The following is a 21262-nucleotide window of genomic DNA, read 5'->3' as shown; positions in this document are numbered from 1 at the left end:
GTTGCATATATTTAAAGGCTAACATGCTATTTGGTGAATTCCCACTGTAGACAGCGTGTGTTCAGTGTTTTTAACAGGGTGTTAGTAACAGTGTGTCGAGTTGCACGTAGAGCAGTTTTATAATTTTAAAGATATGTAGAAAAACCACACACAAAAAAATATCTTCCATATCAACTGTATTTATTTGTTTAGTGAGTGCCACTTTATCAATGCTCAATCATATATTTATATATATCTTTATATCAGCAAGTAAATACAATGTCAATGTCTCAATCATAAGCTAGTTAACAGCATTATGGTCAACAATGACATCAAGCAACAATAGTAGAAGATGATGATTGTGGTCAGAGACAACATGAGAGGAAGCCTTAAACAGACAGTTAAAATACCTGATCTTTTTCACGAGACAGAATTTTACATTTTTGTATTAATGTTAAAGCCATTTCAGACATGAAGTAATCACAGAAGAGGTGTAGGTTTTTGTCAATGAATAAAGATTCCAGACAGTAACTGATCAGTTGTATAAACCACCAGACATTTGGAAACCATTCTTTTCAATATTAATGACAGATCCCAAAACTGCTAGAAACAAACATGTACTTGTATATGACCAGTGATTCATCTGCACTACAGCCCAGTCACAAAAACTACTAACTGCTGTGGAAATAGAGCCAGACATGTCACTGGTGAACCTCAGACAGCTCAAGTGGTCTTATCTGTTTGATTTAGACTCAGTGTTGCTGCAGATGTGAGAAAGTGTCAGACAGACAGGTGGTCAGTGGACTCTGAAGAGGACTGTGGATGGGTAGGAGCACAGAGGGATCCCTTTTTCAGTGTGCTTAATGTCAATGAGGGGACAAACAACTGAGATGAATGAACACCAACCTTTTAGACAGACACAGATGGGACAGAGCGAGGCCTTCACTATAAGGTAAGGATAACATTAAGTGCCAGCTTGAGAGATTTTTGTCTCCATTTTCTCAATTTTAACCATTTAAGTTTGACTTTGGATCATTATACATGAGGCTCTAGTCCATCAGTTTCTGTCTGTCAGGTTGATGAAGCGACACTGTCATCGTGTACTGCAGTCTATGAGTCATTGACGGACATGTTCTCCATGGAGTTAGGTAGGTTCTGGTCTCCTCCTCCCTGCTTCTTCTTCTTCCCTCCTTCCTGCTGTTTCTTTGCTTTTTTAGACATCTCCTGATCAATAGGAGCGGGCTTGACAAACTTAATGATCTCAGTCAAACCTAGAGGACAGACAGAGGGAAAAAAATAAATTCAAGCCTCCAAATGAAAAACAAAAGATCTTCTATATGAATTTAATAATTTCCACATTGAAAAAAAAATTGTGGGTTTAAAACCTCCATAGTTAAACAGTGACACTACTTAATGGCCAGGTAGCATGGTAGCTTAGCATTAATACTAGAGTAGGCAAAACAAGTAACCTGGCTCTCTCCAAAGCTGACACAATCTAACCTCTAAAGCTCACTAATTAATGCATTTTATCTCAAACTGTTAATTTACATGTCAGTTTTTACATGAATTAAACAACCAAGATATATTGTGTAGACTTATATATATAGTGATAGCCAGGCCGGTTGCTTCTCCCTGCTTCCAGTCTTTGTGCTAAGCTAAACTAACTGGCTGTAGCTCTATAGTTACTGTACAGACATGAATATAGCATCAATCTTCTCATCTTACTCTGGGCAAAAAGTAAGTGTCAAATGGGTTCAAACTCCAGAAACGTTTGTTTCTGTCAAATGCTACAGTGTGTTTTTCAAGTAAACTTCATGGAAATTTTGTGTGTTTTGGAAATGTGTTGGTATCATATACTGATCTTCAGCAAGCACTGTACTGCACAATAACAATATATCAGCCAATCCTAACATTTGTATGACTAAAAACACATGGGCGAAACAATCTGGAAATGATCTCCTTAGAGTTGTTTTTCATTTTTAAAATTGTGACCAAAATAAATACTGAAAGTAAAAATCTACTTGTCAAGTGCCCCCTGGTGGACAAACTATGTAATGTTGACACTCTTTAAATGACCTCAAAGTCTGCCATTTCTGTACTGAAATTTCTTTTTACTTATCGACCGACAGACGTCAATATAGATCTATCTGCAGTAAGCTACATTATGAGACTAGCTCTAAATATCGCCATGTATTAATCACTTTATACATAGTGTATGAGGAGCATATGTTATAGGAGTATTGTTATTGTTATTGCTGTACTAAGAGCATATATTTACATTGGACTAAAATTCCCCCAAAATTTAGTTGTTTGTAAAGCAACTTACTCCTAATTATTCACTTGGACTGTATCTCTTCTATAACCAAAACAGTAACAGCTATCTAGAATACATCTGAACGACCTCTGCACACACCACATGTGAAAGCATTCAGCACAGCTTACCAGGAGGCATGAACTCCCTGAGCTTCTCTGGAATAATGATGCCTTCTTCGGTTTGGTAATTCTCCAGGATGGCACACATCACACGTGTGGTGGCACACATGGTAGCATTCAGCATGTGCACAAACTCTGCCTACATAACAGAGAATGACAAAGTGTGTTTAGAGCCTGCAGCTACAAAAGGAATAAAACATCTAACAAGGGAAATTAATGACTGGAATATTAATGTAATATTTTAATGAGCTGTACGCAATTAATTGAATTTTATAATACACACTGTTTGTGGACCTCTAAAATGAGCTCATTATTTCAGCAATGCTGTAAATGCTGAAAAGCCTTAGAGGATCTTGTGAGGCTTGGTCATAAAAACGCCTTTGCTGAGATGCACAGCTGCGTTGGAACTGAGCACACACCTTGTCCATCATCTTTTTGGTCTGTCCGTAGCGGATGCGGAGGCGCCTGGCCTGGTAGTCAGTGCAGTTTGAGCAGGAGACCAGCTCTCTGAAAGCGCCTGAGGCAGGGAACCAGGCCTCCAGATCCAGCTTCTTACTTGCTGCATGATTCAGGGCACCTGTGATGACATATATAGGTAAGCATTTAGGTTATATCATGGTCTGATCATTATGCAAGCACATGCTGTTCTAACAGGGCCTGGTGACTAAGCTGAAAGAACAGCTGACATGAGTTATTGCACATAACATCGAGCAAACTGCCTGAAACCCTCTCGCTGTAAATAAACAATGTAAAAAAAACAAGGGGTGTGTTGTACTAACAGAACTAAATGGGGCTTCAACTAACGATCGTGATTAGGAACTATCAGAGTTGCATTTGTCACACTGAATACTGCTGACTGGTCAAAAAAATCTGTCAGCTGCAAAAACCTGTGCACATGCATGCATTCTTTCACACTGCAAACAAGCACTGGTGGGTTCTATCAATTTGTACCAATTGGGGACTTGTGATGGCAACTTGGTTTAATGTTACAGAGCTTCCTGATTAGCAGACACACAGGCAAGATTATGTAAGAGTGGAAGAGAGAGAGAGTGAGAGACAAAAATATGAAACTCAACACTATTTGTTATGCTGTAGATATTCACTATAACAAAAAGACAAGAAAACATTTTAAAACAACAATGTACCTATGCAACTTTTCAGACAGGTGTCTTTCTTCTCTCTCATTTTTGTCTTTCATTTTCACATCAAACTCACTCAAAGAGCAACCTGACTCTTGATTCTGTTGTTTTGTTGTAGTAACAGTAACAAACCATCGTCACTCATTAATCTGTTTTGTCCAATTTTTAGAGTAAGTCCTTACTCTGTAGTTTGCTGGGCATAAAGTGTGTCACTGTTTGACAAACAGTTTCAGACATGAGGCAACTACAACTGCACACTGTGACTTCAGTGCGCGTGTCAGACCTACCAGAGACAATGTTGACGATGCGGTAAGGAATTCCTAGTGACTGGTAGAACTCTTCTGCCGTCCCTATCATCTCATCAAACATCTCCCAGGACTTGCCATCATGTGGAGAGGCATAGACAAACTGCTCAATCTATAAAGGAAGAAAGAGAAAAACTTTATGGATCAATTCTAGCATCTATACATCTAGAAAACACAAATATACCAAAAGAAAGAAAAATCAGTATACATAATGACACATTTTAAAATTAATTATGTGTTCTGATTCCCAAAAACCTGTTTACCTGAATATTAATGATCATTCTCTTTTAAACTACTTCAGTGTGCGTTGGGCATACAGTTTTAGGATAATAACGGAAATAGTGATTTAAAAAACTATTCATTTATCTAAACTGTATATAGAACATTATTTCTGACCTTTTCAAACTGGTGCACCCTGAAGATCCCGCGGGTGTCTCGGCCATGGGAGCCCACTTCCTGTCTGAAGCAGGTGGAGAGGCCAGCATAGCGGATGGGCAGGTCCTCGGGTTTGAGCCACTCTTCCCTCAGGAAGGCTGCGATGGGCTGCTCAGAGGTGGCGATGAGGTACTTCTCATCTATGGAGTTGTCATCTGACTTCTCACTGCTCTTACCGATGACCTGATGTGAACACATAAAGGGGTTGAGAAAAGGAACAATGGACAGGAATCCACTGATCAAGCTCACTGTGAATGAACCCAACTCTGTTCTGTAAGAACTTTAGATCTTGAATGGACTTCAACACTGTATCATTCGGTATCTCCTATAGCAGCTGTCAGCAGAGCAACAGACTATATACAATAACTCGAACATCTCCAACATGTAGCTCTTTGTTAAGGCCTCTAGGTGGCAGGGCAACAACTACAAAGTATGATCAAAAGTATGTGAATGCCTAAACATCTCATTCTAAATCTGCAATGTGTTTCTGCACCTTATAAAGCTCTTCGTCAAACTGGCTCAGTTGGGCGACTTCCTGCATGACCTCCTTTCTCATGAAGAAGGGTGTGTAGAGCATGGTATAATTCTTGCTGTGGAGGATCCTTAAGGCGTAACTGATCAGAGCCTGCTCCAGGAACACCAATGGTCCCTAAACGCAACACAGGAGAGGAAAACAACTTAACAACTGGTCTCTTGAATTGTAGGTCCGGGAAGCAAAAGGCCAGTCACGGTTCTCTTCTTCGGGTGTGTCTGTGCAAGTTAAAAATGCTATTTTTATGGGGAAAAGGGCCTCAAAGAGGAGAAAATGACGGCGTGTTCGTACTTGTATGCCCTGGTTTACTTGTTTGGGCATGGTGTTGTAGCTTATATTTGACCTCACCTTCAGAAAGTAACCTCTGCTCCCAGCTACAATAGCTCCCCTCTCTCCATCAAAGCCATCAATCATGACTACCAGGTCAACATGGGAGTACTTCTTCTGCACAGTGCAGTCACCCCAGGTACGCTCCACCTTGTTGTCTTCATCCTGTTGGGAGGAAACAAGAGGAGGTATGATTTGTTATTATACAAACAGAGGAAGCCAACATTTTGTATGTCCAGCTTTATTTTTGATGACAGAGTCCATCCTCCTGGGCAGGAACGAAAACAAAACTGTGAGGAAATGTTCTGCCTTTCATCAAATAGGATTATTTACAGCTGGTCGTTTTGATGTTACACCTTTCACCTTAACAATACTCCAAAGCCACTCAACTAGATTCAAGTCAGGGGACGCACTTGGCCAAGTTGTTGTTTTCTCTTTTTTCTCCTTTACAAACTCTTGTGTGATATGTGCAGCGTTTGTGTTTATCATCGTCATGCAGCCCCACAAAAGCAAACTCCCACCTCCATGTTTCATGGCCAGCACTGTGCTGGTACTGTGGTGGTCCAGGTCAGGTCCACAACCAAACATGCAGGCCCCATCTGATCCAAACTAAATTATTTTTGTGTCATGTAACCAAAGAATGTGCTGCAGTCATCAGGCCTCTTTTCATGTTGTTTAGGAAAGTTCAACCTTGCAGTTGTTTGCTGTTCTGTGAGCAGTGGTTTTCTTCTTGGATGCTGTTTGTAGATGCAATGCAAGCTTGTGCAAATAGTGAATTGTGAGATAAGTCATTTTTCAAGGACGGCCACTGTGCCCTCTGTTATCATTTGACTCTTCCTATACCTCCTAACCAATGCTGCAACTTTGTTTCAGCTCATGTTCATTATGCTCCTGTACCCTCACTATCTTTATAAAGCCTCAAAATCCCATTTCTTACTTGTCCAGGTAGCTCCTTACCATGTGGAGCCATATTGTATTACATACAATCCCAACAGAGGAAGCTGTGGTTTTCACAGATTAATTTATAACATTCTTTGTAGTCATAAATAGCCTTAATTGAAAATCACAGCAGTAATCACTTTTGTTGCATTGAGGTTGTACTTTGGGGCCCAAATTTTCAATGTAGTCTATCTGACCTGTTTGTTCTAAATCATACATATGATCAAATACCTTACACGAATTAAAAATGACACAATTTTTATAAGACTGAACAATTTTGAATTTATATTGCACAGGTGTGCACTCAGTTTTGTTATATTTTAACATTTTGTTAGGACGTGCCCTCCTACTTGCATGAATCATGTCACTGAAGATCATGTCAATCAGTGTGACAGTGTATAAAATGACAGAGGATTTGCATCTACTTGCGTGCATGCATTATTAAATCCAAGTCATGTGATCAACTCCCACATTAATCAGATCTGCCTGTGTCAAACCACCCACCTCATCATTGCTGATGGGTACAGATGGATGCAGAAGGTTGCCGATCTCCCTCAGGTACTCAAAGCGCTCTGCCTCCAGCTTTATCCTCTCACTGTCAGTTTTCTCCACAGCCTCGTCCACCAATACACGTACCTTCTTGATCTGGGTTACCGTCAGGGCCTGATACAGAAAAACATAAACATGCAAACAGGTAAAGAGAAGCAAAGAAAGAGAGTTACAGATTTGTAGGCTTCAAGCTCTGCCCATCTTTTATAGATCCATGTAACAATATGCAAAAATGCAGCCATGCAGGTGGGGATAAGTGCTTGGAGAACAGACAGCCATACCGATAGCATTTCAGCTGTTAGGGACTCCAGGTTCTGTGCTTCTTCGGGCAACGAGTCATCTTCCCCAACTGGTTCCTTCTTCTGTATTTGCAACACAGAAAGGTATTAAAGGATGTTCAAATTCCCTTCACAGGTCTCTCTATTTTTAATATGACTGTTGGACACATACTGACTTCTCCTCTCTCACTCATTAACCTAAGCTCCACAGCCTGTTCAGTCATGCAGTGTGTTATGTTTCCATACCTTCATTTTCTCCCCAATGCTCTTGCTGCAGAGGTTCTTTGCTTTGTTCAGGTTGTCTGCAGTGAAGCGGCCTGTCAGGAGGTAAAATCACAGTCTGTCAGTGCATCATGGGACTGAACTAGACTTATAAGAGTATGAGTGTGAGCTGCAGTAGCAGGACTAGTAACCTGGTAACAGGGGTTGCTGTCACTAACAACTCATCTTCATACAGTCAAAAACGATGATAAAAACGAACAAACTAGTTTTGTTACTTATATGTTAGCAACACTGCACGGATAAAATCATGAATCTTATCGTGCTGGATCAGAATGACACCGTCTTTAGCTACACTGCAGGGCGAGGTTGACTTGACATGTTGCTGGCTGGGATTGCATCAGATTGCACGTTATTACCCGGCATCGCTAAGCTAACTCAGCCTTAACGTTAGCCAACACTTGTACCTGCCAATAAGAGTATGAGAACGCGTGGTAAACTATTGCTTGGTGTCTATGAACAAGAAACCTGATCTTAAGTAACTACATTTAAGTACGTGGGTGACAGCCATATGGCTCATCTGGGTTCACTGAATGATGCTAGCTGTGCTAACATTAGCCCCATTGCGAGCTATTCTCTTCCTGCTGTGAGACCATCAACCAAACTCCATTCAAATTTTGCTCTAAATTGTTGCCTAATTTACGGACCGACATCCAGGACATAAGAGGTGCTTTTTTTTACATTTGGTCAAAAAGTGACAACCGATGAATACGACATGAATACAATACAACAAGCAGTCCTATATTTACTATGTAATTCGTCAACCTTCTGAATTGATTTCGTAGTGCGCTGCAGTGTAGCAAATAATTCGCTACTGCGGTGTCTGGACGTAGAAATGGCAAGCAAAATCATTTTAAGAGTATATTCGTGAAAGCCCTTTTGTGCATTTTAAAATGCCGAACAGAAGACTGGGTACTAAAAATGTGAAATATTCTATTATTTCACATAGGGTGTAAAAAAAATGACTGTATTCGCGTACAAACACAAAAAATGACAAGATTTTAAAGGGAGTTGGGCGTGAGCTCCTCTCCAATGGGTAATACACTGGAGCTACGCTAACATTAGCATCATTAGCCACCGCGCTAACGTTAGCTACAATGACTGAAACAAAAGGAATGAAACGGCGCTTACATTTTCTCCACTCTGTATCTGCGGCGACCAGTTTATCAACGAGTGTCACATCTTTAAACCTCTTCCTTTGAGTCTCACGGACGATTTCTGGATCGCCACCTTTGTCGGTACGAAACAGGTCCAAGTCGAGCACCATCTTTCCACGCTGCCTGTCAGAGAGAGTCTGAATGAGCTCACAACGATGACTCGTTCAAACGGGTTGCCAGATCCTGTTGCTCGAGTAACTAAACCGTAATAACAGTTTGATTTGTTATACGAATTAATTATCATAATTATCACACCAGACCCTCGCTAAGCAAAACTCCATGCAATCATTTGTATTCAGATGACATGTGTATTTACTTCAAATATTTTAGATACAAAAAGTCTAAGGTTTTTTTTTTCTACTCTGGCAACCTGCAGCATCCGCAAAATTCTTAGCAAGAAGAAGAAAGAAAAGAATCACTCATAAATGTCATGAATACAACATGTTATGAGAAAACTTGTTTTAGAATGATTTTATTAGATGGTTAGATGCACAAAGTAACATTTATAATTCACAAAGATACAACATAAAATACAAGGCAGCTCACAACATTTTTTCGTGAGTGTAACCGAACATCAGCATAAAACTAAAACTGATAGGACCTATTAAATCTAACAATTCTTATTTATATTTGAGATATGCACATGCATAAATAAAATGTAAGCATGACTGTTAACATGCATGCACTTATTTTTCAATATCCACTTCAAGGTAAACATCCTCACAGAATAACTTCACTAATTCAAATGAGATTAATATGATTTTTATATACAGTGCCAATATAAACATGGTGGCTTTTTACATGACACAGCGATAAAAATGAACAGAAAATGTCAAATACTTTTAGTTTCAGTGAGCATTACACACATTACTGAATGTTCTTTTTTACAAATCCTTCCTGTACACACACGTAAGTCAACACATTTCAGAGGTCAAAGTGCACAATTGCTGCCACTGTAGCATAGCTTAGGCGGAGGTGGTTAGTTGGTCAATTGCTTGAGGGCACATCAGCAGGGATTGTAGGTGTACTGGTCACCCTCTAGCAGTGAGCTCCAAGCTCCTCCTATCTGGCCAGATACAGAACCAGCAAATTTTTGGCCATCACCAACGTTTATCTTCAAGCTAACCTTCCTGCTGTACTGGGCTGAGAACAATCATTAAATTGGGGCATACAGATTCTTTTTTTGTGTGTATTTAGTCACCCCCTCCCACAGAGTGATGTGCTTTGGCCCTCATTGCCATTCCAGCCTCATAGATAGCGCACTGCAGAGCTGCTCCAGCTGGTAACTTGGCAAAACCTTCCTCTGAGATATGGTTTATCTTCAGGTAACCCCCAGGCCTGTGCAGAGCCACTCCATGGAGGTGGGAGAAGAGCAGTGGTAAGTCACTCGTGAGCGATGTAGCGAGATACCAGATTCAGCTCATTGGGGATGTCAGTTTCCTCAGAGTACTCAAAAATGGCTGCCATGTATTTGGACAGGTCCTGGCCCCTGGCTTTGGCTCGGCCCACCTCCTCTCCAATAAGCTGGACAGCTGCATCAGAGCTGAAGGCGTAAGACCCAAAGTCTAGCCTCCTGTCTGCATCCTCATCTTTGTCGTTGCTGTTTGGTTGTGGAGGCTCAGGTCTGTGGTTAAGACCCTGAGAACAGATCACCAAGATGAAGTCACTCTCCCGGATCTGCCGGTAGTGCCAGGCCATACTGCCCTCCTCAGCCATGCTGAGAGAGTCCCACAGGTCGAGGCACACCTAGGAAGAAAAAAAATGTATAACTCCAACACTATTTTGTATTTTTAAAAAAGAAGAAGAAGAAGGAAAAAGAAATGGACAACAGAATCACTAGCACATTTAGCAAATTGTTGCAGAAATGGTCTATAAAACTGAAACTGCTCAATATGAACAAAATGCCTATGGCAAATTACACCTTTATATGTCATGTCCACTACCTGAGTGGCCATGTGCTGCTGTATGAAGGCCCCTAACTGCATGACAGCTTTGACATGAGCAGGGCCATCATAGCTGCTGTAGCAAATCAGAAGACGAGGAGGGGTCAGTCTGCCTCTGGATAATATCACCACTTCCTCCTGAGTCCCACTCTCTTGGTGCTGCTTGATTATATCTGAATGGATGTCAAAAAAGAAAAAGAAACCTGGTTGCATTTCACATGCTGCTGGTAATGGAAAAGACAGACCAGAGGTGCAAGGATGGTTCTCTGTCATACAGTTTAAAATGAACAATAACCATGATTTATCAAATTAGCAATAATGAAATATAAACATGATATTTTTGTTTGTTTGTGCACCTGGTTTTATATTAAGTTTCTTCATCTGCAGCTTGGGCCTTGTCCTTGCAAGAACAGCCAATGAGATCACAAGTATGGCTACCACAGCCAGGCACAGTGGAAGCACCAGAGTCAGGGACGGAGTGACAGAGAGCTGCGGGACACCCTCTGAGGATGGGGGAGTTACATGACAAATCAGTGACAGACCCTGAAGAAATCATATGCATTACTGCTGTGAGTTAGATGAGAAAATTAATACCACTGTCATGTCTGTGCGCTGATTATGGAGCTAGACCTGGGAGTCAGTTAGTTTAGTTTCCCCCTTAAGACAGGGGGAAACAGCTAGCTAGCTAGCTAGCTTGGTTGTCACTAGAGTGATCTTTGTCACTTGCCTTTGTATTTCTTTTGTTGATAGAGATAATTTTGAGAGACAGACTTGCTGTTTCCCCTGAGTCTTCATGCTAAGCTAATCGCCTCCTGGCTTTAGCTCTATTATTAGCATGCAGATACAGACAAAAAGTAAGACAATATTTGCACAGCACAGACAATGGTACACTGTGACTATAAGGATCAGAAGCAGCAAATCAGCCTCCCCTACCTTTCTGAATGTGCATGACCTGGACATTGAACATTTTTCTCACTGCATCCACCTCATTAGCTGCAATCTGTGGCGTAAGAAATGTTGAGTTCATACTTGATCTTGGAAATGGAAGTTTGAAAAGATAATTTTAAACTTTGATTGAGTTTTTGGCCAGGTGCCACACAAGAAGCTGTAACACATCCTCAGTATTACTTTATAAAATCAATATAACAAACATGCTGGCTCAAAAACAAAACTCATGTCATCTGAATTTATTTAAAGTTGTGTTTCTGGCTATGTCATGAATGTAAGTGGAAATATTCCCTCCAGGGAGACACTGGGGGGAAATATTCAAATACTATATATTAAACACAAAGCCACCTGAGGTTGGTGGAAAAAAATAACTGTAGCTACATGTTGTGCTATCAAAGTGAAGTACTGAATAATGCTAATCCACTTTTATCTTACCTCACAAGTGTAATTGGTTCCTTCTTGAAGGTCGTTCAGCTGATAGCTGTGGTGAGTTTTGTTTTTGGTGGAATTCTAAGGAAATTGTGTTAATGGTAAATACAATTATGAAGTTCACTTCATTATCAAATATTTCTGTGATATAAATGACAGAAAAAAACTGAAAAATGAATATAAAGTTGCATGAGTTGAAACCACTTACAGGTATTATGTCTGTGTATTTCTTCATGCCGTTTGCATAACAAAATGAGAAGTAGCTTCTGATGCCCAGGTCTGGGGGAGCCAGGTTAAAAGTCACAGTGATGGCAGTCCCTTCCTGCTGGACCTCAATATGTTGGGGGTACCAATCTACAACCAGACCATAAAATACTGACAGATGTAAAACTGATTATAAGAAAAAAAAAAAAAAAAAAACTATTGAACATTTCATTAAGTTTATCTAGGAAGTATGACAAACTGAGAAAACATTTTTTCTCACCCTTTTTGCATTTCTCAATTCCGCTCTTCTCTGCACACGCTGCAAAAACATAATGTGCATATTATGTGGAGAGTAGACAGATGTGAAATATTTTAATATGTATGTATGTTACCCTTAAGGAGACTCAGTGACTGTGTGTTCAATTGAAACTATGTGTGTGTGTGTGCCTTATAAGAGAACTAGCCTAGAGCTTAAAAGGGTCTTACAGCGTGTTGAGAAGATCTTGCTGTGGTAGAACCTCTCCCAATCCTCAGGCACTGGCAGAGCCATGACAGTAACAGCATACTGAGACCCAAGGGGGAGGCCGGGGAAGGGGTCTGATTTGTACACCTACAGAATACAGCAGCAATCATGACCTTGGTTTTGTTTAAACACACTGCGCACTTTTATCTCTGCACACGTTTTAGTGATAAAGTGAGATAAGACTTTTTGACATATGCTTTATTTAAGGTGGAGGAGAAATTCTCTCTCATATAAAACCTTATATGTTGTTGTTATAAACAGCTCTGCTTTAAAGTCTGCCTTGTTTTCTACTCTGTTCCTATCTTTATAATAATATTATTGTTTCTATTTGTGTTTTTATGTTTTAATGGAAAAAGTTTACTCATGTCAAGATCTGCAGAATATATATACATATATAGCCATTGTTTTGCCATTTGTGACATGATATCTTTTTAAAGAGGTTTTTCCTTTTTCCCTCTTTTTAGGAGGTTGTATGTTAATAGTTGTTTTTATTTGTTTAACATTTTGACAATTTCTCCTTTTTGATTGTTTGAGAATTGCATGCATTGTTTAATTTACTTGATATTCCTAAAAGTGTACTGAAATATTAGCTTGAAATGTCTTCATTAGTAGACTTCTGAAAGATTTATATCTTTAATCATATTGTAGAGTTTGTTTTTCTTTAAGATTACAAAGATAATTATAGTTTGGATATGTGACTTGGACTGGTTGTAGTCTGATAAATATGATAATATAATAAGAAAATGATAAGTGTAATTACAATAATTCTAATAATTTTATCCCTGGAATTTCAATTCATGTGATAGTTACCTTTTCCATACTTAAGCAAGGTATACCACACAACACACAGTAACACAACATCTCTGAAAAACTATTTGCAGTACAGTGATTTTCTTCTTCTTTATGTGGTTTGTATCAGAATGTGCTTCCCTTTCCCTTCCATTACTATCTCCAATTAGTGCTGAACTTACATGTCTGCCTGTGTATTGCGTAAGTGCCCATTACTGTGAATAAATATTACTTATTCACTGTAGTTTGATGAATGATGAATTAAGTCATAATCAGTGTAAAATGGACAGCTCTGTCTCTAAGGACATACTAAAGATGATGTCACTGTGATCCCATCTGAAATATGGCAATCACATTTTGCAATCACAATAATTTGAGTGTGTGCACAGAAATTCCCCTGGTGTGTCCTGCCAGGGGAATGTCATAAAACAGGAGTGGGAAAGATTTATGATATCCCAAAAAAAGCAAAATTAAAAAAAAAAAAGCAAAATAAAAGATATTTCCATGAAATTATAATTTTGTTGTTATTTGTATCTAAAATCAAAATTGACTCTCGATAAGTGTGAGTAAAACAAGGAGAACTTGTGTTGTCACAGCATACCAGACAGCAAAGACCAAAGTGAGTGGGGCCCTACCTACCCTTTGAGCATGTGAAGCTGGTAGTGAGAGGTTACGGTGGAAGAGGAAAAGCTGACAGGCAATAGCAGACCCTCCCAGGGCCTGGAGGGACACCTGAAAGCCTCGCAGGAAGGCGATCCCTGCAGCAAACACAGATGGGACAGAGTGAAATCAGCGTCACAGACTCAGTGACAGTCCATCATCCAAGTTGCATATACAGTACACGCCTGTGTCAAAAATGTGTGTGCTGCATCTGCATGGTCAATTAAGCTTGTAACATGAAAGTCTGCTACGCTGTTATCTGTCAAAACCTTGGTTATACATGGAATAATTAACTGAGTTGTCTCTACCACCTTTATGTGTTAACATAATGCATTGCATAATTTTTACCTATGTACCCACCCTTGGGTGGCCCTATGTGGAGCACAACACTCCACCATTGACCCAAATCAGCCACAGAAAACATCTTACAAACAATCAAATTCATGGTATTTATTAACATAAAAACAAACATACAAACAACGAAGACAAAACCAAGACTATAAAAGACACAATGTCAAAACACAACAGCAACACAAAAAGAAACAAGCTGAGAGGCAACATGCCCAGCAGTCCCACCCTAGGAGCCTCTGCCTTCTGACACTGACTTCATTAATGCCAAGTGCAGCTTATTGATGGCTCATCAGATATCACCTGGGTGGAGCTAGTGGGAAGACAGGAAAAGGACAGAGCACCACAAACCTACAGCCATAACAACCTATTAGTGATAATTCACTGTCACCTGATATAAGTCTTATTCATGTCAAACACTGATGTGGGAAATTACACAGGGGGAGGTAACTCTAAACCAACCAAACCACAGGACTCCCAGTCAATTAAAAGTCACGCCATGAAAAATAACTGTCTAGAGAAACTGGTTCTAAGAGAAATGTGTAGTCAGTGCATGAACATACCATAGTAACTTGGCCTCCAGGAGACAACGATAGTGTCAGAAGTGGTGTCTGGCTCATTTACAAATTCAATCTTCACATCATTTGGTGCATGGACGTAGTGCTGACAGATTTCAGGGTCTAGCAACTCAAAACATGGCCATGGAATACAACCTGAGAGGAAATAATAATAAATACATACAATGTCCAAGTATATTCAGACATTTTCAGTATAATTTCTATGTAAAACACAAGTCAGAATTCAATAAATCTGGACATCTTATAGGAAGCAAATGGTATATTTGAGCAAGCCGAGTGTACAGCCATGTAAGGCTAATGTGCAATCACTTTTCACACTTATGGTCAGCAGGTAATGCTTAGCCAGTGTTAGTTCACCATCTTATTTAGTGTGTTAGTGTGCATCCTAACATTTACAATTAATACTAAATACAAAATAGAGCTGATGCTGGGATCGTCCACTGTAGCAGTATTTTAGCATCCAATATTAGATATTTCACCTCATAGTGACTAGAGAGGAAAAGTCAAAGGATCACCAAAGTCAGTGGGGTTTGTTCTTTGGTCAACATGTCTGTACAAAATGTCATGGCAATCCAGCCTGTAGTTGTAATGGTGGACCAGCGCCAGCATGGGTAAAAAATAACTGTGGAAGTAGTTGTTGATCTTTGCATCAAAAAAAATATTAGCACAACAGAAACTCTAAAGGTTGAAGTTTGACAAATATTTGACAAGGGAGTACCCAGCGGTTCTTAAATAACGTAGTTATCCTTTATAAGTAATGAGAGAGACTCACATTTAATTTTCTGTGACCTCAGTGATGAAAACCTGTCATACCCTTTGCTCTTTAGGCTGGTCTGTGTTGAAATCCTAATATGAAGTGCAAACAATGTGACATCCGCTCATTACAATGCTAATACTGTGAGGCATAGTTTCAAGTTAAGGCTAGTATGAAGGTGAACGATGTCTCAGAGCTGCCAAAATATGTGCATTCTATACTTTAACACAGTTTATTGGTGAAGTTAGTCTATGGTCACATACATTTACAGGTTGGCTGTGAATCCAGTGCAGTCTATCTGAATCAGACTTACTTCCAAATGCTTCAATGGAGTTAAACCCCAGAGCCTTCTTGACATCACTTCTGGTTATTCTGCAGTACTCACATCCTGGTCCTCCCTGCAGAGGAGAAAGTAAGAATGAATTCAGACTAAGCAACATTTATGCCTTTGAATGCTGTTGGCAAATTGTTAGCAAGGTCACTTGATGTAAAAACACATAAAACTGGGAAGGACAACAGAAAAACACTGTAATGGAGAAAAGCAGCATCTTGTACAGTGGCCCTGAAGGTCAACATACAACGACAAGTCAGAAAACACAACATTTCACAAAACACAGCAACATTTCATAAAACACAACAACATTTTACAAAATGGAAAGGGTAGAGACAATAGCTCTTCTTTGTGATTGGACAGAATCCCTGTCAATTCAGAGTTTATCCAGTGATTTGTTCAAAGTCGGTGGGTGATAGAATTGAGCCTAAGGATCGACAGAATGAGAAACAGAGAGAGAAAATTAGTGTATAGGCTATACAGTGAGGGTATGTTTTATGACGTTCCTACATTTTGATTAATTCATGCGCACGAGATAAGTTTATAGTCTATACAGACAGCCATTACAACAGACCGGCTTTCTCACACTTTATCTGTGTCTATACCTCGCTAAACTGCTGCAGCTGGAGAGAGAGAGAGAGAGAGGGTGGTAACTATGTTAATTAAATAGCCATTTATTACTCATTAATAATGAGAGTGTAAGTCAGTCTGGAAACTGGGCAACACCACTTTATCTGTGCGTCTATATCTCGCTAAACTGCTGCAGCTGGTACGCAGAGAGAGAGAAAATTGGCCTTCAGTGCTCACACACTGGGCGTCAGGAAGCTGTTAAAAGCCAATGCTTCACTTAAGATGAAGGATAGTCTGACAGTTTCAGCGGACTGTTTTTATCAGTAAAAACAACAGTGTCACATCCGCATCACACGTTACAAAGCTGCATGTGAACTACAACACGATAAACACACACAATTGTGTGTCCCGGCCACAACAACCTGTTGGGCTTTTGAGGGGCACCGACTGTTATATTTAGGTTACATTTACATTATGTCAGTGAGCTAACAGAACATAATATGAAGGCCAGTTTCCCGTGCGCACATCTTCTCTCTCTCTCTCTCTCTCTCTCCAGCTGCAGCAGTTTAGCGAGGTATAGACACAGATAAAGTGTGAGAAAGCCAGTCTGTTGTAATGGCTCTCTGTATAGACTATAAACTTATCTTGTGCACATGAATCAATCAAAACGTTTTGTTTTGTGAAATGTTGTGTTTTGTAAAATGTTGTTGTGTTTTGTGAAATGTTGTAGTGTTTTGTAAAATGTTGTTGTGTTTTCTGAAATGTTGTAGTGTTTTGTGACTTGTCACTGAGTGTTGACCTTCAGGGCCACCATAATTTTGCCTGAGAAATCACCCGTGGAATCTCTCCTCTCTCCTTCAAATGAAGAGCACTAAATGGAGTGCATACAGCCTCAATCTGTGTCCAGTATGGCCTCATTCAAATCAAGGTGCTGTGTTGCCTCCACTTCTCTTACATATGAGACAGGTGCAGACTCTCACCTGCCTCTCAAGCACACTAATTCTGGCAATGTCCTGATTTGTCCACTGCACAAATGGTGATTCAGCTGGATCCCATGATAGCTATTTTTTGACACAGTAGGAGAGAACAAAAGTTTGTATTTATTCTACAGGAATACTGAGCTGGACTCAGCGGCAATGTACAAACAAAATGCCTTTTTTAAATACAAGATATAAACAAAAAGCAGCTGCACTTTTATACTAAGAGAAAAAAAAAACAGTAGAAGAAACTTGAGGGAAATAGGAATGTACTATTTAATGAGCCAAGTATAGAACAAAAATGGGGCTGTTATTTCCAAACATCTGCACATACTTACATCAGTGGCTCAATCCCCCAATCAACACTGACATGGCGTCAGACTGAATTTATGGGGAATCATAAACTATTCAATTCACTGAACAATATGAGTCTGTTTCTGAACATTCTCTGTGTCATGTTCAATATGTAAAATGTGGTTCCATTTAACAGTCACCAGATAAATCTAGTGCAATACAAAGCAAAATGTTTCCCCATAGAAAGTGGTAGTACAAGGTAGTATTAAAAGGAATTACTCAAGTAAAGTACAAGTACTTAAAATTGTACAGCACAGCACTTGAGCAAAGGTATGTCTACTTTCCACCACCGGTATATACATATGTGTGAAACTCTTCACTTACTTTCATAGAAAAAAGGTTTCACATAAGACCAGTTTGACTCCCATTCTGACATTCATAAATCAAAACAGGATCTCTAAGAGATGATTCATTTCTTTGATATGAATTTGTGGTAACTGCCTCAAGATACAGGTGAGAGTGATCGTTTCAGAAACCAGCAGCACCCAGTACTGGACTTAATGGTCACTTTTCAGATTAAACTTTCATATTAAAAAACTTTGTGATAAATTTACAAAATTCAACACAAATGTGTCAATATAGCACTGTGCTCCAGTGTCACAGGTTTCAGGTGTTTATTAGTTGTTAAAAGTTCAACCAAAGGGTTATTTCCTCTCTAAGCCTCTCACATGGTTTCATTTAAATAACTGTTTGAGGCCCTGGGGAGTACAATGATCTAATAATTCACAAAGAACAAAGATCAGAGAAAGAATGAAACTACAGATGAGTGTCGCAGAACTATGATTTTTTTTTTCTTTTCTTTCTGTTGTCATTAATCATCTCATGAGCCGTTTTATCTGGTGACCCTTTGGAGGGATCCAACCCCTTGGCTAGGAACCACTGGGCCAAACTAGGTAACTACATATATAGTGGTTAAAACTAACTCCACCTCCTACAGTTTGATTACAGTTTATTAAGATAATACAGAACAATCTATCAGTAACATGAACCAAGTGCTTTTAATTTTGATACTTTCAGTACATTTAGCTGATAATATTATCAGTGCTTCTACTTGAGTAAAGGGTCGGAGTGCTTCTTCCACCTCTGATAAACACTGCCAACTCGCCTCGCAGGTTCAGAGACTGCAGCTAGACAAACAGGTGGAGAAAATGAGAGAGGAAGAAATACTCTCTCTGCCTCAGGCATGAGAGCAAAAGACTATATGTGAACACACATACACACACACACACATCAGTTCATACAATGGTAGTTAAGCTGTCAGGTGAGGTAATGGCCGCCATAAAGTCTCTATAGCCTAAATACTCACTTGCACGCAAGCTGATGAGAGAACATAATCAATAGTACGAATGAAAAGTGCTTTATACTCACATGCTCACACTTTAGGTGATGTAAATCACAAAAGACAACACCTGCAGAATGTTTTTTACATCTAACTCTCTGTAGTTACACTCATTAACTAACACAAGAGATCAAAGAAACTTGAGAGGAGTTGCCGCATTGTCAAAAGCGACAGTGTGTGTCAGTCACAGGGGATTTCTACATAATACACACTAACCTTAGAGCTTAGGTCAAGATGACAACCTTGCATTCTTCCTTTGTCCATTAAGATTTACAAACGAAAACAACTCTCTGCCAAAGGCTGAAAACAGCACAGAAAGTCTCAAACCAGAGATGGTATCGCTATGTACTGCCTGGAGTAACCAATGAGAGTCTATGTGTACCATATGTCTGACAGGTCAGAACATCTACAACAGGAGAGACACTTGACATCTGACTAGTGGTGTTTTCAGCAAAGGTGGATGTTTTATCCCCCTTATAAATATAGAAAAATGACATTGTGATTAAACTACAGTGCGACAAATAAGCTGCAAGAAGCAACTGGGTTCCACAGTATTTATAATCACATTCAAAAAGCTTTGGAAACAACCTTTCCTCAGTGTAGAAACATAAATATCATCTTTGAGAAGTTCAGGAATTTTCACAAAGACGGAGCGGGCAAAGTAAATATTAGTCACAAACAAACTTGTCTTCGAACATCCAGTGTGTTCTGCTGGGGAAACCACAAACCTCCCATTTAAAACTGTTACAGATCTTTCTAGACTTGTTGACAATTACAGTTCATCTGTCATCTAGGACAGTGGGCCCGACCAATTTAACTCTTTCTTTTTGCCACCCCTCGTCACACGTTGTAGCTGTTGCTCAGAGGTATTTTTTTTCTCTTATGGTTATCAGGTGTCTTCGTTCATGACCCTTCAGATTTACCGTGCTACAGCCTCAAGGGAATCGACTTTCAGACTGGGAACCACAGCTGCAGGTTATTAACAGGTTGACCAAGGAATTCTGATTTTTTTCCCTCTTTTTGTTTTAGTTGAGAAGTTTGTGGTCTGCGGTATAATTTTCTAGCAATTCATGAAAGAAAGTTAAGATTAAGGGGCCCGCTGGTTTACAGCTGCATAATATATATTATGACGCACTGTATATTTCACATACTGCTTCAAATTCCAGGTTTCTAGACACAATTTCTGTTCTAATTTGCCAAAACTGTTGGGTTAGAAAGAAGAAACAATCTGAAGCATTTGTAATTGGAATTACAAAACATGCTTGATAAAAAATAAATTCTATGCATAGAGACATGTACTGCACAAGACACTGCGTAACAACGTAAAGGCAGACAGCAAGAATGAATCTAATTCATGAATTTCAGAATTGTTCACCCGATCTAGATTAGTTTATTGTCCATTAGACATGAAGCCCATGTTTGTTGAGTGTTTGTGAGCTCCCCCACTGTACACAACAGCCAAAAGAGACAGGGTAAACAGCTGGTGGAGAAGCAGCATGATTCATTTCACTAGTAGTGTACACCACGGTTTAGACGAGCCCGCTTCAAGGCTGTAACACAAAACTTCCATAAAGAGAGTCTGTATAAATTTACAGTAGGTTTGAATTCTGGCTTACCTGTTGGACGCAGTCCAGACTGCAGTCCTGAGGAGTGATGGCAGCTGCTGCGACATGATCTTGAGCCCAGAGTGGCCGACCAAGTGCCAAGAGCTGGTACAGAACAAGAGCTGCTCTCCACATGCTGTTACAGCCAACATGACATTGTCCAACTGTGAGCACCAGACCTCAAACGCATTCACTCACATACTCACTGAACCAAACCGAACGGTGGTGAGAAGCCAGCGCTTGGTGTGAGAAGTCAAATCTGATGTAGCGCTGAGTGAATGACAAGAACCTGGGAGGAGGGAGAAAGGCGATGAGGGGAGTGGTGTCTTTGGGCTATGGGTGGAGGTGCAGTCAGCTAGTTCCCTGTACATGTTTTAACAGTTATGCAGCCACACATCATTTTGTGATTTAGTGCCAGGAGGCACATGCCAGGTTTGGCTCTCACACAATTTACGGCTAGTAGCTAGAGCCAAGAAATCATAGTCATATTCAACATCAACACATGTAGGAATGATCAACATGTTTTCAACAAGAGGCTAAAGTAGCTAAGGTGACATGA

At 39.8% G+C, this 21262-nt stretch overlaps 2 protein-coding genes across 2 annotated transcripts; both read right to left on the bottom strand.

The window, feature by feature from the left end:
- Positions 1-163: 163 nt before the first annotated feature.
- Positions 164-8504, bottom strand: sars1 (seryl-tRNA synthetase 1). Its single transcript, XM_018675346.2, has 11 exons — positions 8327-8504; positions 7163-7233; positions 6920-7000; positions 6594-6752; positions 5172-5315; positions 4785-4940; positions 4253-4474; positions 3839-3968; positions 2832-2989; positions 2422-2551; positions 164-1250 (listed from the first exon to the last, which is right to left on the bottom strand). Exons 1-11 carry the CDS (start codon positions 8460-8462, stop codon positions 1090-1092), a joined length of 1548 nt encoding a protein of 515 aa, XP_018530862.1. The 5' UTR covers positions 8463-8504; the 3' UTR covers positions 164-1089.
- Positions 8505-8808: 304 nt separating this feature from the next.
- Positions 8809-21104, bottom strand: si:ch211-207e14.4 (interleukin-17 receptor D). The gene is given in 13 exon segments (XM_018675349.2): positions 8809-9749; positions 9751-10098; positions 10296-10468; positions 10652-10798; positions 11229-11295; positions 11679-11753; positions 11881-12026; positions 12157-12195; positions 12363-12486; positions 13828-13946; positions 14760-14909; positions 15842-15926; positions 20716-21104. Coding segments are annotated over 13 exon segments (1800 nt in total). The 5' UTR covers positions 20839-21104; the 3' UTR covers positions 8809-9545.
- Between the last annotated feature and the right edge of the window lie 158 nt (positions 21105-21262).

Source organism: Lates calcarifer, linkage group LG6 (genome assembly GCF_001640805.2).
Source record: "Lates calcarifer isolate ASB-BC8 linkage group LG6, TLL_Latcal_v3, whole genome shotgun sequence".
Taxonomy (NCBI): Eukaryota; Metazoa; Chordata; class Actinopteri; family Centropomidae; genus Lates; species Lates calcarifer.
This window is presented reverse-complemented; position numbering and strand designations above follow the sequence as displayed.